Source organism: Scyliorhinus torazame, chromosome 4, assembly GCF_047496885.1.
Source record: "Scyliorhinus torazame isolate Kashiwa2021f chromosome 4, sScyTor2.1, whole genome shotgun sequence".
Taxonomy (NCBI): Eukaryota; Metazoa; Chordata; class Chondrichthyes; order Carcharhiniformes; family Scyliorhinidae; genus Scyliorhinus; species Scyliorhinus torazame.
Window position 1 is genome coordinate 75,728,577 of NC_092710.1, and position 17,266 is coordinate 75,745,842.

At 49.8% G+C, this 17,266-nt stretch overlaps 1 protein-coding gene across 2 annotated transcripts in view; it reads left to right on the forward strand.

Moving 5' to 3' along the window:
* LOC140410310 (V-type proton ATPase catalytic subunit A-like) overlaps positions 1 to 17,266 on the forward strand; it is a 179,651-nt gene that overhangs the window by 38,927 nt on the left and 123,458 nt on the right. The window contains exon 2 of one of the 2 annotated variants that reach the window (XM_072498292.1): positions 8,535 to 8,646. The exons of the other annotated variant lie outside the window; for it this stretch is intronic. Coding sequence (XP_072354393.1) covers positions 8,565 to 8,646 — 82 coding nt within the window. The 5' untranslated portion in view covers positions 8,535 to 8,564. The remainder of the gene's footprint in view (positions 1 to 8,534; positions 8,647 to 17,266) is intronic. 2 annotated transcript variants of the gene reach the window in all.

Sequence of the window (17,266 nt, forward strand, 5' to 3'; positions counted from 1 at the left end):
GGAGGAAACCGGAGCACCCCGGGGAAACCCACGCACACACGGGGAGGATGTGCAGACTCCGCACAGTGCTGAACATTGTGCAGTCATCAGTGAACATCCCCACTTCTGACCTGATCATGGAAGGCACGTCATTGATGAAGCAGCTGAAGATGGTGGGGCCTCGGACACTACCCTGAGGAGTTGGAGCTGAGATGATTGACCTCCAACCACCACAATCATCTTCCTTTGTGTCAGGTATGACTCCAACCAGCGGAGTTTCCCCTGATTCCCATTGACTACAGTTTAGCTCCGGCTCCTTGATGCCATACTTGCTCAAATGCTGCCTTGATGTCGAGGGCAGTCACTCGCACCTCACCTCTGGCAATCAGCTCTTTTCTCCATGTTTGAACCAAGGTTGTAATGAGGTCAGGAGCTGAGTGACCCTGCGGAACCCAAACTGAGCGTCCGTGAGCAGGTTATTGCTGAGTAAGTGCCGCTTGGTCGCACTGTTGATGACTCCTTCCATCACTTTGCTGAGGATGGTGAGTAGACTGATAGGGCGACATTTGGCTGGATTGGATTTGTTCTGCTTTCTGTGTACAGGACATACCTGGGCAATTCTCCACGTTGCCGGGGAGATGCCAGTGTTGTAGCTGTACTGGAACAACGTAGCTAAGGGTGCGGCAAGCTCTGGAGCACAAGTCTTCAGTCGTATTGCCGGGATATTGTCAGGGCCCATAGCCTTTGCAGTACCCAGTGCCTCCGGCCGTCTCTTGATACCACGTGGAGCGAATCGGATTGGCTGCAGACTGACGTCTGTGATGCTGGGGACCTCCGGAGGAGACCGAGACGGATCATCCACTCGGCACATCTGGCTGAAGATTGTTGCGAATGCAACTTTTGCACAGATGTGCTGGGCTCCTCCATCATGAGAGGATGGGGATATTTGTGGAGCCTCCTCCTCCAGTGAGCTGCTGAATTGTCCACCACCATTCACAGCTGGTTCTGGCAGGTCTGCAGAGCTTAGATCTTATCCATTGGTTATTGTCACGACACTCTGGGTTAGTATGCGGTCCATTCCAGCCCCGGAGTCACCGCACAAGTGAATTAACCAATCATTTGCATGGTTTCCTGAGACCTTTGACCCTCGAATGTTGCAATGAGTTCCAGGCACCAGATTTGTAAGTGACACACAAAACAGCTGTTTATTTACAACAAGGGAAGAGTTAGACATGTGATGGTGATAACAGAACAATGGTCTGCTAATTTAATTGTCCCCCTAACCCCGTCCCACCCTCCACCCACACACACACATACAAGACAGACACACAGTGGGGCAGGGGAAGGATCAAAATAATGGGGATTAAACGGAACAAGTGATCGGTATCTTAGCTGCTGAGGTTTGGTCTTTGCAGGCATTGATTTTCTCAAAATGCAACGTTGTTGAAAACCATCGGTTGGTTTGGGTCTCGTGGAATCTGCCTTCACTTCGACCCCGGCAGGCTGCTGGAATTCCTCTGGAGAGTCACTTCACCCTCAACTGACTTGGGCTATCACAGAGAAGCTTCGCCTCGGGTCCGTGCAATGCTACGTTGTGTCCACCAGATGGACTACCAGCCTCACCATGTCAATCTGAAGTCCTCAACGTGAAAATTTAAAAGTGGGTATTCGAATCATTGAACCGAAGGAAGGATACAGTGTCCTGGCGCGTGCGCGGGGGTTCCTCGTCTCCGTGCCGGCCATGGCGGACTCCCGCAGGGGCCGGCGCCGAAGGAAGGAGCGCCCCCACGGCACAGGCCCGCCCGCAGATCGGTGGGCCCCGATCGCGGGCCAGGCCACCGTGGGGGCCCCCCCCCCCCCCCGCCCCCGGGGTCGAATCCACCTCCGCCCCCCCCGAGGACCGCCCCAGCCGACTTACATGCCAGCTCCCGCCGTGTGGGACCATGCCCAATCCACGCCGGCGAGACGGGCCAGAAACCGACGGCCGCTCGGCCCATCGGAGAATTGCCGGGGGGGGGGGTGCTGCCAACGACCCAGCGGGGAGTCGGAGAATCCCACTGCAGGTCTTGTACTCACAAGCTTCTTGTTCCAATCGAAAACCTACTTGGAAAACAGTTTCATAGGGAATGCCTACCAGCTCGGTTGAGAAGAAAACAGAGCTTCCAACTGCAGGCAGAGAGAACTTCAAGCTCCTTGAACTCTGTCCCAAAAATGAAACCAAAGCCCGAGAGCCAGCCTGCCTTTCTTTGCAGGGCTTTCTAGAAGCTTCAGAATGACTCCACCAATCACAATCGAGAATCAAACAAGACCCGGAATTTCAGAGTCGATTGGCTGCAAGCCAAGTCCATCACAATGACACCACTGGACTATGCCACGTAGCATACTGCCTTGAGCGGACTGCCCGGGCAAGTTCGCCTGACACCTTAAACCAGGGGTGTTTTGAGTTTAACCAAAGTCCGCAATTTAAAAGCAGCCAGAAAGGAAGGGATTGAAAGGGAAAACAAGGGTCAGACCAGGATTTAAAAGAGGCTCCTTACATTGTGGAACTGCTTAGCTCTGTTTATCATTTGCTGCTTATGTTATTTGGCATGCAAGTAGTCCGGTGTTGTACCTTCGCCAGGATGACATCTCATTTTTAGGTACGCTTGGTGCTGCTCCTGGCATGCCCTCCTGCACCCTTCATTGAAGAGTGGGAGGGTTGTTGAGGGCTGGAGGAGGTTACAGAGATAGGGAGGGTTGTAGGGGCTGGAGGAGGTTACAGAGATAGGGAGAGTTGTAGGCGCAGGGGGAGGTTATAGGGATAGGGAGGGTTGTAGGGGCACGAGGAGGTTACAGAGATAGGGAGGATTGTAGGGACTGGAGGAGGTTACAGAGATAGGGAGGATTGTAGGGGCTGGAGGAGGTTACAGAGATAGGGAGGGTTGTAGGGGCTGGAGGAGGTTACAGAGATAGGGAGGGTTGTAGGGGCTGGAGGAGGTTACAGAGATAGGGAGGGTTGTTGGGGCTGGAGGAGGTTACAGAGATAGGGAGTGTTGTAGGGGCTGGAGGAGGTTACAGAGATAGGGAGGGTTGTAGGGGCTGGAGGAGGTTACAGAGATAGGGAAGGTTGCAGGGGTCTGGAGGAGGTTACAGAGATAGGGAGAGTTGTAGGGGCAGGGGGAGGTTATAGGGATAGGGAGGGTTGTCGGGGCATGAGGAGGTTACAGAGATAGGGAGGGTTGTAGGGACTGGAGGAGGTTACAGAGATAGGGAGGGTTGTAGGGGCTGGAGGAGGTTACAGAGATAGGGAGGGTTGTTGGGGCTGGAGGAGGTTACAGAGATAGGGAGTATTGTAGGGGCTGGAGGAGGTTACAGAGATAGGGAGGGTTGTAGGGGCTGGAGGAGGTTACAGAGATAGGGAGGATTGTAGGGGCTGGAGGAGGTTACAGAGATAGGGAGGGTTGTTGGGGCTGGAGGAGGTTACAGAGTTAGGGAGGGTTGTAGGGGCTGGAGGAGGATACAGAGATAGGGAGGGATATCGGGCCTGGAGGAGGTTATAGAGATAGGGAGGGATGTAGAGTCCGGAGGAGGTTACAGGGATAGGGAGGGATGTAGTGTCTGGAGGAGGTTACAGAGATAGGGAGGGTTGTTGGGGCTGGAGGAGGTTACAGAGTTAGGGAGGGTTGTTGGGGCTGGAGGAGGTTACAGAGATAGGGAGGGTTGTAGGGGCTGGAGGAGGATACAGAGATAGGGAGGGATATCGGGCCTGGAGGAGGTTATAGAGATAGGGAGGGATGTAGAGTCCGGAGGAGGTTACAGGGATAGGGAGGGATGTAGTGTCTGGAGGAGGTTACAGAGATTGGGAGGGTTGTAGAGGCTAGAGGAGGTTTAATAATAAAGGTGTGAGGTTTGGAGTGGTGTATCCGGCCCAGTTAATGGTTACAATGGGTCCGAATTATAACTTTTTTGCCAGGCTGGAGAAGGAGTTGGGACCGCAGTGACGAGGATTATTTTGGACTCTGTGTATGAAGGGGGTGTTTGTATGGTGTAGATATGTTGCTGTTTTTACCACTGTTTCACTTTTGCTCTTTGGGACAAGCGGATGGTTGTAAAAGGGGATTGGTATGTGTGTGGTAATTGCGGTACCTGAGAGGCCGACGCCATTGGTTGAGACCCTGGAGTCTACCATTGGCTGTGTGAAGTAGCTCCGCCCTGAAGGCGGGGTATAAGAGATGGTGTCGGCCCAGCAGCCTTCACTTTCTGTTACGAAGCTGCTGGGGATCAGTTCTAGTGCATTAAAGCCTCAGTTACTGAATACCTTCGTCTCGAGTATATTGATTGCGTATCAACGTGTCCCTTTGGGTTTTTTTCTCTTGGAGGGGAGAGAGGTTTGTTGATCTTGTCGGGGTTTGGGTATGGTTGGGGGGTGGGGGGAGAAGGGATGTATTGGCCATTGTTTGAGGGGATATGCTAATGGGACCCTGTTTGCTAGTGGGGAGAGAGGCTGCGGCCTGTTGGGGTCAGGTTGGGAGGGGCGCAATAGGTCTAGTTATAGTTTTATGTTTCTGTGGTGGGGGGATGAGGGAGGAGGTGGCACCAAGAAGTCTGTGGAGGAATCAGTGGGGGGGGGGGGGGGGCCTGACAGTGACGTGCGGTTTTCCTTTGTCTGACTGGGTGGCTGGGGCTGGCGGCCATCTTAGATGGGCCTGGGACCCAGGGATTTGGGTAGGGATATTGCACTACGGTGCAATGTCTGATTCGAGAGGGGGTGGGAAGCAGCAGACCACCAACAAGGTTGATCACCTGGAACGGATAGAGCTTTGGAGGGGGGGTGGGGGGGAGGCTGTGAAGAGAATAAGAGATTTTTACACATTTGAAAGAGCTGGGGCCCATGCAGTGTTCCTACAGGTAACACACCTGCGGGTGCGGGATCAGATCAGCTTGGGGAAAGCCTTGGTGCGTCGGGTTTTTCACTCAGGGTTTGAACAGCAGGGAGATGAAAAAGAGTGCATGCGTTGTGCGCCAGAGAAAAGAAAGAGTTCGCACTACTCCCAGATTTAGAAACCCCCACTGGTCTACTCCCCCCCCCCGCCCCATTCCCCCATCACCTTCAGAAACACCACCAACACCTTTGCACCCCCAAATGGGGCCAAAGACCTTGGCTTAGATCAATCCACTCTCGGGTTCGGGACTGTATTCTAGCCCCCCCCACCCCAAGAATCAACTGATGGGTGTCCACGTCGGGGATGGCCGCTAACATCTTCTTCGTGAACCCTACATCATCCCAATTGGGGGCGTACCCGCTAACCAACAGACCGACGTCCCTCCAAAGTACCCGTGACTATCCACGTATCTGCCCCCCTGATCCGCCATCACCTTCTCCATCTGAAACCGCACTCTCTTGTTAATCAGTATCCCTGCCCCCTGCCTGGACCCGACTATCAAAGACCGAGTGAAACCCCTGACTAACCCAGTTCTGACGAAGCCTGACCTGGCCTTTCGCCCGCGGATGGGGCTCCTCCAGCGGCGTCACATGGGCTGGCGGCCCTTCAGGTGGCGAAAACCCTCGCCCGCTTTACCGGCCCTCCCAACCACTGCTCACTCCATGTTACCAACCGAACCAGGTGCCCCTCACCAACCCCCCACCCAACTCCCGCCCCCCAACTCCGCCCCTGCATGTCAGCCATGTCTGCTGCGAGGGATAATCTAATCCCCGCCCCCCCCCCCCACATGATTCCTAAAAGCCACCAGAGCCCATCCAAGATGGCCCCCAGCCCCACCCCACGAATGGGACAAAGAACATACCCCCTCATCCCACTCGCCACCCCAAAGTTCTAATGTCCATCTCAGTTCAGTCCCAATCCTTCTGCCCTCACGAACGCCTCCTCCGCCATCTCAAAGTAACGGTCCCTGAAGTTGTGCGTGACCCTCAGCCTCGCCTGGTCGTCCACCCCGAAGCGCAGTCCGCTCTCAAAGAGCGCTGCCTTCACCCTGTTAAAGGCCGCACGCCTTTTCGCCAGCTCCACCGTCCCGTCACATCCTGGTATATCCGAAAACCACTGCCTTCCCACCTCACCTCCCGATTCTGCTGGGCCCATGGGCCCATCTCAATACCTGCTCCTTCCTCTGGTAGCTATAAAAGCAGATAATCATCGCTCTTGACGGCTCGTCAGCCCGTGGCTTTGGCAGGAGCGACCGGTGGGCCCTTTCCAGCTCAAGGGCATCCTCCACCTCCAACAGCTTTGCGAACATCTTTGCAAAATACTCGGTCGGCCTCGGGCCCTCCACAACTTCAGGCAGGCCTGCCGCAATCCTGAGGTTCTGCCATCACGACCTGTTCTCAAGGCCCTCAACCCTTTATTTCTGTCCTCCACCTTCAGCAACTGCAGTTCCAGCGAGGCGGGCCTGGTCACTGTGTCGCGACAGTGCTCCCCCCCGCCCCCTTCAGCACCTCACCGTGCTCCCACACTCTGACGTCTTTCCAAGAGCTTTATTGGGGCCAGAGAATCTTCCACCGAATTCTTCAGTGTCCAGCATCTCCTTCCCTTGCCGCTCGAAATGTTTGGCAAATTGCCGTTCAAACTCCACCGCCATCCCCTCGGCCAACATGTCCGCTGTAATGGGCGCCACCCCACCCGGCAAGCTATACTCCGCACTGTCGCCGACTCTGCCGGAGGGCTAGCCCTCGCCCCCTTTCTCCCAATATTCTTTCTTTGGGATTTTTACATCCTCTAGTGCCACAACTCTATTGGGATAAGTTTACCCACAACCGCCCCCCCCCCCAAAACTGGGTGAAAAGGGCCAAAATCCAAGGACTCTAGCGGGAGCCACCTGACGTGCCTCCACTGGGAGTCCAGCTACCCCAGAGAAAATTAATGAGGTGTTTGTTCCTTTTATGAGGCACTTCACAGGTCGGAGCCGCCAGAGGAGGAGCCGGAGATGGTTGAGTTTTTGGAGGGCTTGGAGTTTCCTCGGGTGGGATGAGTTGCGGGAGGCTTTGGAGGTGCCGATGGGGTTGGAGGAGGTCCACAGGGCTCTGGGTCAGATGCAGCGGGGAAGGTGTTGGGGCCCGATGGGCTCACGGTAGAATTTGACAAGACGGCGCGAAACTGACTTTGCCGGGTGGCGCATGCACGGGAGTGTCAGCGGCCGCTCACGGCATCCCCGCGCAGGCGCAGTGGAGGGGGTCTTTCCCGCCTCCGCCATGGTGGAGACCGTGGAGGAGGCGGAAGGGAAAGAGCGCCCCCACGGCACAGGCCCGCCCGCGGATCGGTGGGCCCCGATCGCGGGCCAGGCCACCGTGGGGGCACCCCCCCCCCCCCCCCCCGGGGCCAGATCGCCCCGCGCCCGCGCCGCCTTGTCCCGCCAGTAAGAGAGGTGGTTTGATTCTCGCCGGCGGGACTGGCATTCCAGCAGCGGGACTTCGGCCCATCGCGGCCGGAGAATCGCCGGAGGGGGGGGGGGGGGGGGCACCCCCGACGAACATCCGGTGCCGGAGAATTCGGCAACCGGCGGGGGGTCGGAGAATCCCGCCCATGGTGTCCCTCCGTGCGGACAACCTTTTACTGTATGTTAGAAATCCAGGGCCAGTTATGGGGGAGATAATGGGGATATTGCAGGGGTTCAGTTCCTTTTCAGGATATAAATTAAATGTTGGGAAGAGTGAATATTTTGTGGTTATCCCTCTGAGGGGAGGTGATGGGTTGAGGGGATTGCCATTCCATCTGGGGGGACCACGTTTTCCCTGTTTGGGGGTTCAGGTGGCCCAGGATTGTCCGAGGCTTCGCAAGCTGAATTTTACAAGCTTGGCGAACAGGGTTAGAGCGGACTTGCAGAGGTGGATAGCCATCCACTGTTGACCTTGCCGTTGCAATGAGGCACTCGGAACATCTGGCGACAGCGAGTGGCAGTGGATGGCAAGTATTGCGCCTGGAGGTCGGTGACCAGTGGTGTCCCGCAGGGATCTGTTCTGGGACCTCTGCTCTTTGTGGCTTTTATAAATGACTTGGATGAGGACGTGGAAGGGTGGGTAAGTAAGTTTGCCGATGACACGAAGGTTGGGGAGTTGTAGATAGTGTCGAGGGCTGTTGCAGGTTACAACAGGACATTGACAGGATGCAGAGCTGGGCTGAGAAGTGGCAGATGGAGTTCAACCTAGATAAATGTGAAGTGATTCATTTTGGAAACCTTCTCTGAACGGTTTCCAATGCATTTACATCTTTCCTTGAATAAGGAGGCCAATACTGTACACAGTTCTGGTCGCCACACGATAGGAAGGATGTGATTGCACTGTAGATGATACAGAGATTTGCCAGGATGATGCCTGGGCTGGAGGGTTGGAGCAATGGGGAGAGATTGGATAGGCTAGGGCTGTTTACCTTGGAGCAGTGAAGGTTGAGGGGCGACCTGATAGAGGTTTATAAGATTGTGAGGGACGTAGACTGTTGTTTCCTGTGATTATATGTAGCGCAGTGGGGTTTCTCAGATTGCCTCTCAGTGTACAGCCTGACTTTCCTATGTCAAGGTCCCAGCTGCATGTCTCCCCTTTAACACCGCACTTCCATGTTTCTCTCAAGCATCACCCATATTAATCACAGACGGCCAACATGGACTTTGAGAAACTGCCGAAGATTCGCAACGAGGAGCGAGAGAGCATGTTTGGATATGTCCACGGAGTCTCGGGCCCAGGTGAGAGACACTCGAAGAAAGGGAGGGACTGAGATACACCAGTCAGTGTCATAGAGTCTTAGAGGTTAGCCGCACTGAAAGAGGCCCTTCGGCCCATTGCATCCGGGCCGACCGTCAAGCACCTACCTATTCTAACCCCATTTCCGACCACTTGGCCTTTGTACACCTTTAACTCCTTGTGTGCTGTAGGGGGAAAAGTATCCACCCTACCTATGTCCCCCATAATTTTGTACACCTCAATCAGGCCCCCCCTCTGCTTTCTCTGCCCTGAGGAAAACAACCCCAGCCTATCCAGTCTCTCTTGGTAACTGAAAGGCTCCAAGCCCAGGCAGCATGCTGGCAAATCTGCTCTGCACCCTCTCCAGTGCAATCACTTCCTTTCTATAGTGAGGTGACCGGAGCTGTGGTGATATGCATCACTGTAAGTACACAAGGGGTTAATGTGAACACACTACACCTAGCTAGACACTAGAGGGAGCACCAGAGACATGACACACAGACATTCAACCAATAGGTCAGTAAGATAGGACACGACCAATGGGCATTCACGATACACACAGAGGTGACACCACCACAGGAGGGCATTACACCAACCCATATAAAAGGACACAGCACACATGCTCAGTCTCTTTCCAGTGGAGACACTCAGTGAGCACAGACACAGGGTTGATTGAACATCACACCCACCACGTGGATTGCAGCAGACTGGTTCTTCAGTCTGAGTAGCTATAGCAGGATTAACAGTAGCGTCGAATCTGAGTAGGAGAATTGTAAATAGTTCAATAAACGTGTTAAAGTTATCTCCAAGTCTGAACCTTCCTTTGTAAGAGTGCACATCAAGGAAGCAGCTTATGCTACACCAAGAGCAGAACAAAACACTCTCTATAGTGAGGTGACCGGAGCAATACACACTACCCCAGCTGGGGCCTCACCAGCATTTTATGCAGCTCCAGTATCACCTCCCTGCTCTTATATTCTATGCCTCAGTTAATAAAGGCAAGGATCCCATAAGCCTTCTTAAGAACTGTATCTACCTGCCCTGCTGCCTTCAGAGATCTGTGAACTTGCACACCAAGGCCCATTTGATTCTCTCTACTTCCCAGGGTCTGACCATTCATTGTCTTGTCAGTTCATCCAAAATGCATGACCTCACACTTTTCATGGCTAAATTCCATCTGCCAGCCTTCTGCCCATCTAACCAGCCCGTCTTTAACATAATATAATCATCTTCATTGTCACAAGTAGGCTTACATTAACACTGCAATGAAGTTACTGTGAAAATCCCCTAGACACCACATCCGGCGCCTGTTCGGGTACACAGAGGGAGAATTCAGAATGTCCAATTCACCCAACAAGCACGTCTTTCGGGACTTGTGGGAGGAAACCGGAGCACCCAGTTTGCCAAATTGCCCTGGATCCCATGGGATATTCTTCATCAGACTCCCATTCGGGACCTTATCAAAAGCCCATGTAGACTACCTCAACTGCGCTACCCTTATCTACACACCTAATCACCTCTTCAAAGAATTTAACCAAGTTTATAAGACATAGAATCTCTACAGTGCAGAAGGAGGCATTTGGCCCATCGAGTCTGCACCGACCCCCTGAAAGAGCATCCTATCTAGGCCCATTCCCCCGCCCTATCCTCATAACCCCACCTAACCTGTACAACCCTGGAGACTAAGGGGCAATTTTATCTTACATAATCCACCTAACCTGCACATCTTTGGACTGTGGGAGGAAACCGGAGCACCCGGAGGAAACCCACGCAGACACGGGGAGAACGTGCAGACTCCGCACAGACACCCAAGGCTCGAATTAAACGCAGGACCCTGGTGTTATGGGCGAGGCGTTTTCAGAACCCCAAAATGAATCATGGAGTTCAACCAACCTCCCCCTTTAATGGATTTGTTGCTTTCCCTAGCACACGGCATGCTCCCTAGGTGTGGGATTACAATTATGGATACATGGGTTTTTAAACACAAAACAATGTTTATTCCATGAACTCAACTTAACATCTTAAATAAACATTGGATCTCTTAACACCCCTTACTTCAAAGATAACTCGGAAAATATTGCAACAGTAAATAATTCTTCAAAATGTTCCAGCAAATTTCCAAGAGACTTAACACCTTTAAACAGAATCACATCAGGTTAAAGGCTTTACAATTATGAGTTTAAATCACCCAAATGATCCAGAGATAGTCTTTCATGTCAGAGATCCAGCTCCCTGCAAACGCAGATATTCCCAAGATCTTGTCAAACTTGTAGCTCTCTGGAAACACACAGACACACACAAGCTGCTTTTTAAACTGAAACTAAAAACCTGCAAAATGGCTGACCTAAAGCCCAGCTCCACCCACTCTCTGACATCACTGTTTTCTTAAAGGTACATTGCTTAAACATCCATGACTTAAAGGTACTCTCACATGACACCTCCACCCAAGAAAAAAAAAATAAACCATCAACTTCAAGATGGTTTCATTTTTTACTTTTGCACCATCCACTAAGAAATGTACACAGTAAATATACCTTTTGGTTTTTTAAAAAAAAACACACGCAAACAGGTATAATATTACAGTCCATTTTTCTTTGTTCTTCTTCCTCCAACGGAAATCCTTCTCGATTGACAGTCTCTTTGAACAAAGTCTCTGCACGATCCATCCATTCCTCTACTCCTCGGCATTTCTCTTTAGAATCAGGGGCTTGATTCTCCGACCCCCCCACCAGGTCGGAGAATCGCCGGGGCCGGCGTGAATCCCGCCCCCGCCGTGTCGCGAATACTCCACCACTGGTGATTCGGCGGGGGCGGGAATGTCGCCGTGCCGGTCGGCGGGAATCCCCCGGTGATTCTCAGGTCTGCGATGGGCCGAAGTCCCGCCGCTGTCGACCCCGCCAGCCGGCATCGAGTGAACCACCTTTGGGACAGCGGGACACGGCAGTGCGGGCGGGCTCCAGGGTCCTGGGGGGGGGGGCACGGGGGGATCTGGCCCCGGGGGGTGCCCGACGGCGGGACACGGCAGCGCGGGTGGGCTCCAGGGTCCTGGGGGGGGGCGTGGGGCGATCTGGCCCCGGGGGGTGCCCCCATGGTGGCCTGGCCCGCGATCGGGGCCCACTGATCGGCGGGCGGGCCTGTGCCTTGGGGGCACTCTTTTCCTTCCACCTTCACCATGGTCTCCACTATGGCGGAGGCGGAAGAGACTCCCTCCACCGCGCATGCACAGGGATGCCGTGAGCGGCCGCTGACGCTCCCGCGCATGCGCCACCCGGCAAAGTCATTTCCGCGCCGGCTGGCAGGGCACCAAAGATCTTTCCTGTCAGCTGGCGGGGCGGAAATCAGTCGGGCGCGGGCCTAGCTCCTCAAGGTGAGGGCTCGGCCCCTCAAGATATGGAGAATTCCGCATTCCAGGGTCCTTTGGGGCGGCGCGATGCCGGACTGATTTGCGCCGTTTTTGGCACCGGTCGGCGGACATCGCGCCGATTACGGAGAATCCCGCCCCAGATACTTTAGTTCAATCTGACCACAGCGCCCCTTGCAATTCTCCAATACAGGAGCATTGGTGATCACAGCTTTCAGGCAGTCAAATGCCTGTTGAAAGTCCGCTGTCCCTTGAAATTTTTGACGTTTCTTCAGCAAGTCCATCAGTGGAGTAATCACGCCACAAAACTTTTGCACAAATGTTCGATCAAAGCCACTCATGCTAAGAAATCGCATAATTTCCCTTCGTCTTGAGGGAATCGGAAACTCCGCAAGGAAAGTGATTCGGGCTTCTCCAAATTCACTTTCGGCTAGGTTCATCACCAAACCCGTGAAGTCGATCGAAGAGCTCCATACGATGTTTAAAATGTTCTTTCCATGTCTGGAAGTTGAAAATAAAAGCAGATTGTCCCAGGGTAAGAGTCCGTTCTTGTAATTGCATTCACCTTTCGATAGTCCACACACAACCGTTGGGTACCATCTGGTTTAGGTACCATCACTATGGGTGAGCTCCATTGGCTGCAACCCACTTCAATTATGCCATTTTTAAGCATACTCTCAATCTCTCTGTTAACCTGAGCCAATTTTAAAGGATTAAGTCTATATGGATGTTGTTTGATAGGAACAGCATTTCCCACATCTACATCATGTATAGCCATTTTAGTACTTCCCAATTTATCTCTACAAACTTGCCCATGTGATATCAATAACTCTTTCAGCTCAGTTTGTTTTTCCGCTGGAAGGTAACTTAACAATTCATCCCAATTTTTAAGAACATCCTCATTTTCCAATTTAATTTGAGGTAGTCAAATTCACAGTCATCTGGATTTGGTTCGTCACTTTGAGTTAGAATCATTAAAACTTCCTTTTTCTCTCCTTCCCTTTCAAAGTATATTCATATGACACACTCGGTGAGTCTTCCTTCTATCTGGTGTTTTTACCACATAATTTACCTCACTTAATTACCTTTCAATCTGATACGGTCCGCAAACCTAGCTTTAAAAGGCTCCCCTACCACTGGTAACAACAGTAAAACTTTATCCCCACTGGAAAAACTACGAACTTTGGATTTCTTGTCGTTTCATCACATTTTGTGCAACTTTCAAATGTTGTCTTGCCAATTCACCTGCTCTATTTAATCGTTCCCTAAAATTTGACACGTAATCCAATAGTGTAATTTCCGATTTCTCACCCATCAATTTTTCCTTAATCAATTTAAGTGGTCCTCTTACCTCATGATCAGAAATTAGTTCAAAAGGACTAAATTTGGTAGACTCATTAGGTGCATCCCTAATTGCAAACAATACGAGTGGAATTCCTTTATCCCAATCCTCTGGATAATCTTGACAATACGTCCTCAACATTGTCTTTAATGTCTGATGCCAGCTTTCTAATGCTCCCTGCAACTGGATGGTACGCAGTTGATTTAAATTGTTTTATTCCTAAACTATCCATAACTTCTTTGAATAACTTTGAAGTAAAATTTGATCCTTGATCCGATTGAATTTCTGTGGGTAGTCCATATCTAGTAAAGAATTTAAATAGCTCCTCCACAATCCTTTTAGCTGTAATATTATGTACTGGAATGGCCTCTGGAAACCTAATAGACACATCCATTATAGTCAAAAGATATTGATTCCCACTTTTTGTTTTGGGAAGCGGTCCTACACAATCAATTATGACCCTCGTAAAAGGTTCCTCAAATGCTGGAATGGGTATTAAGGGCGCTGGTTTTATCACTGCTTGAGGTTTCCCTATCACTTGACATGTGTGACATGATTGACAAAATTTAACTACATATTTACCAGGCCAATAAAAATGTTTCTGGATTTTAGCTTGAGTTTTCCTTATTCCCAAATGACCTCCCACTGGTACCTCATGTGCAACTCGCGACACCTCCTTTCTATACCCTACCGGCAATACGACTTGATGAACTTCTGCCCACTTTTCATCCGCCTGCATATGTACAGGTCCCCATTTTCTCATCAAGACATCATTTTTACGGCAATAACACTCTTGTATACTCTCAGATTCCTCTTCCGTATATGCTTTCTGATATATCCGTTTTATTTCTACATCTTTCTGTTGTAACTCCGCCAATTTTCCTGAACTAAAAATATCCGCCTCATCCTCCACCTGTTGTTCTTTTTCAACCAGCTGATCAAAAATCGTTTCTGATAATTGCACTTCAACTTCATCTTCACTCTTTGATTTCTCCTCTTGTTTTAACCTGTGACTTTGCGACCTTGTTACTACACAATCCGGAAAAATCCCAGGATATTCGTCCTTCAATCCTTCAGTTGTCTGATTTTCCACTGGCTTATCAACCACACTATGCATCACTCCCACCTGCGATCCAGCTATATCATTACCCAAGATAAACTGTATTCCTGGACAAGATAGTTTATCTATTACTCCTACTACCACTTCACCACTTCACTGGACTTTCCAATCTTACCTTATATAATGGAACGCTACTCCTCTCACCCTGAATTCCACATATCACCACCTTTTCTGGCAACATTCTTCCCAAACGACATAATTCCTCATCTCTTACCATTAAAGATTGACTAGCCCCTGTATCTCTTAAAATTGTGACTTCTTTACCTGCTCCTCCTGATACACATGAGTAATCTTTACCCACACAAGTAAATTCTTTAAATACATCTGTCACCTTCTTAACAATTACTTCTTGAACAGGCTGTACAATCGTTTGCACCTCCTTTGCTTCCCTTGGGCTTTCCTTTACCACTCAAACAAACCCCACTGTCTTATCCTGTTTTACCACATCAGCCTTCCCAGTGCTTTTCTCCAACCACCAACACTGTGACTTTACATGGCCTAGTTTATTACAGTGAAAACATTTGAAACTTTTCATTTCTTTTCCACCCTCCTGGATTTCTTTTTTAATCTGAGGTACACACTCTTTATTGTCTCCCATCAGATCACCTTCACCTTTACCACTTGAGTATTTCTCATGTCCCCAGTTTCTATCCCTCACCGGCTGAAACTGATGTCGGAAACCAATCTTTGATTTATGAACTAATTCATAATCATCTGCCATTTCTGCTGCTTATCTCGCAGTTTTAACCCTCTGTTCTTCCACATGAGTTCTCACTACATCAGGAATTGAATTTTTAAACTCCTCCAAAAGTATAATTTCTCTAAGAGCTTCATACGTTTGGTCTATTTTCAAAGCCCTTATCCACCTATCAAAATTACTCTACTGGAGCCTTTCAAACTCCATGTATGTTTGATCAAATTCTTTCTTTATATTTCTAAACCTTTGTCTGTAAGCTTCAGGCACTAGCTCATATGCACTTAAGATGGATTTCTTCACCTCCTCATACGTTCCAGATATCCGGTAGTGATGCAAACACTTCACTAGCCCTACCTACCAGCTTTGTTTGAATCAGTAATACCCACATGTCCTGTGGCCATTGCATTTGTTTAACTACCTTCTCAAATGAAATGAAAAAAGCTTCTACCTCCTTCTCATCAAACCTTGGCAATGCTTGGACATACATAAATAGATCCCCACCACATCTTCGACTATGACGCTCTGTCTCACTATCCTCATCACTATCCTCCAACTGTAAGTGTCCCTTTACGTCTGCCAATTTTAACTGATTTTCATGTTTCAGAGCCATTTTCCGAAGTTCAAACTCTCTCTCTTTTTCCCTTTCCTCTCTTTCTCTTTCTTTGTTTCTTTCTTCTCTCTCAATTTCTTTTTCCTCTCTATCTCTTTCTCTTTCTTTTTCCGCTCTCTCTCTTTTGTATTCAAGCCGCTTTAATTCTTTCTCATGTTCCATTTGTTTAATTCGCAACTGAATTTTTGCCATTTCCCATGAGTCAAACTCTATCTCAGGCAACTTAAAATGCTGAACCACCGCCATAATTACCTCATCTTTTCGCATTTTGTCAGGTAATGTTAACTGCAATGTTTTTGCCAGACCCAACAGTCTGCTTTTCGTCTCTGTCCATAAAGTACTGCGTGTGACAGTCTCCACCCCCAAAAACCTCTGAGCCTCTGAAAGAGCCATTGTCCACAACACTCTCCCCACTTAAACTAAAATACCACACCGGAAAAGCAACAATGCTTCAATGTCTTTAAGTTCACAAAAGCCAATCCAATAGATAGACTTTTATCCCCCTCGAGCCCCCAATTGTTATGGGCGAGGCGTTTTCAGAACCCCAAAATGTATCATGGAGTTCAACCAACCTCTCCCTTTAATGTATTTGTTGCTTTTAGCACACGGCTTGCTCCCTACGTGTGGGATTACAATTATGGACACGTGGGTTTTTAAACACAAAACAATGTTTATTCCATGAACTCAACTTAACATCTTAAATAAACATTGGATCTCTTAACACCCCTTACTTCAAAGATAACTCCAAAAATATTACAACAGTAAATAATTCCTCAAAATGTTCCTTCAAACTTCCAAGAGACTTAACACCTTTAAACAGAATCACATCAGGTTAAAGGCTTTACTATTATGAGTTTAAATCACCCAAATGATCCAGAGATAGTCTTTCATGGCAGAGATCCAGCTCACTGCAAACACAGACACTCCCAAGCTCTTTTCAAACTGCAAAACTTCAGCTCTCTGGAAACACACAGACACTCCCCAAGCGCTTTTCCTCCAAACTGAAACTTCAAAATGACTGAACTGCTCAGCTCCACCCACTCTCTGACATTACTGTTTTCTTAAAGGTACATTGCTTCAACATCCATGTCTTAAAGGTACTCTCTCATGACACTGGAGCTGTGAGACAGCAGTGCTAACCACTGTGCCACCGTGCCGCCTTTAATCTCTCTTTGACAAAACCTTGTTGACTATCCGTGATTAATCCTTGCCTCTCCAAGTGAAGATTAATTCTGTCTCTGTTTTTTCCAGTAGCTTCCCTACCACTGAAGTTCGACTCACTGGCCTGTAATTTCCTGGTTTGTCCCTACTCCCCTTCTTGAATAATGGCACCACATTAGCAATTCTCCAGTCCTCTAGTATCTCTCCTGTGGCCAGAGAAGATATGAAAATGTTTGTCAAAGCCGCTGCAATCTCCTCCCTTGCCTCCCAGAGAAACCTGGGATCCACCTCATCTGGCCCTGGGGATTTAGCCAGTTTTATGCCCGTTAAA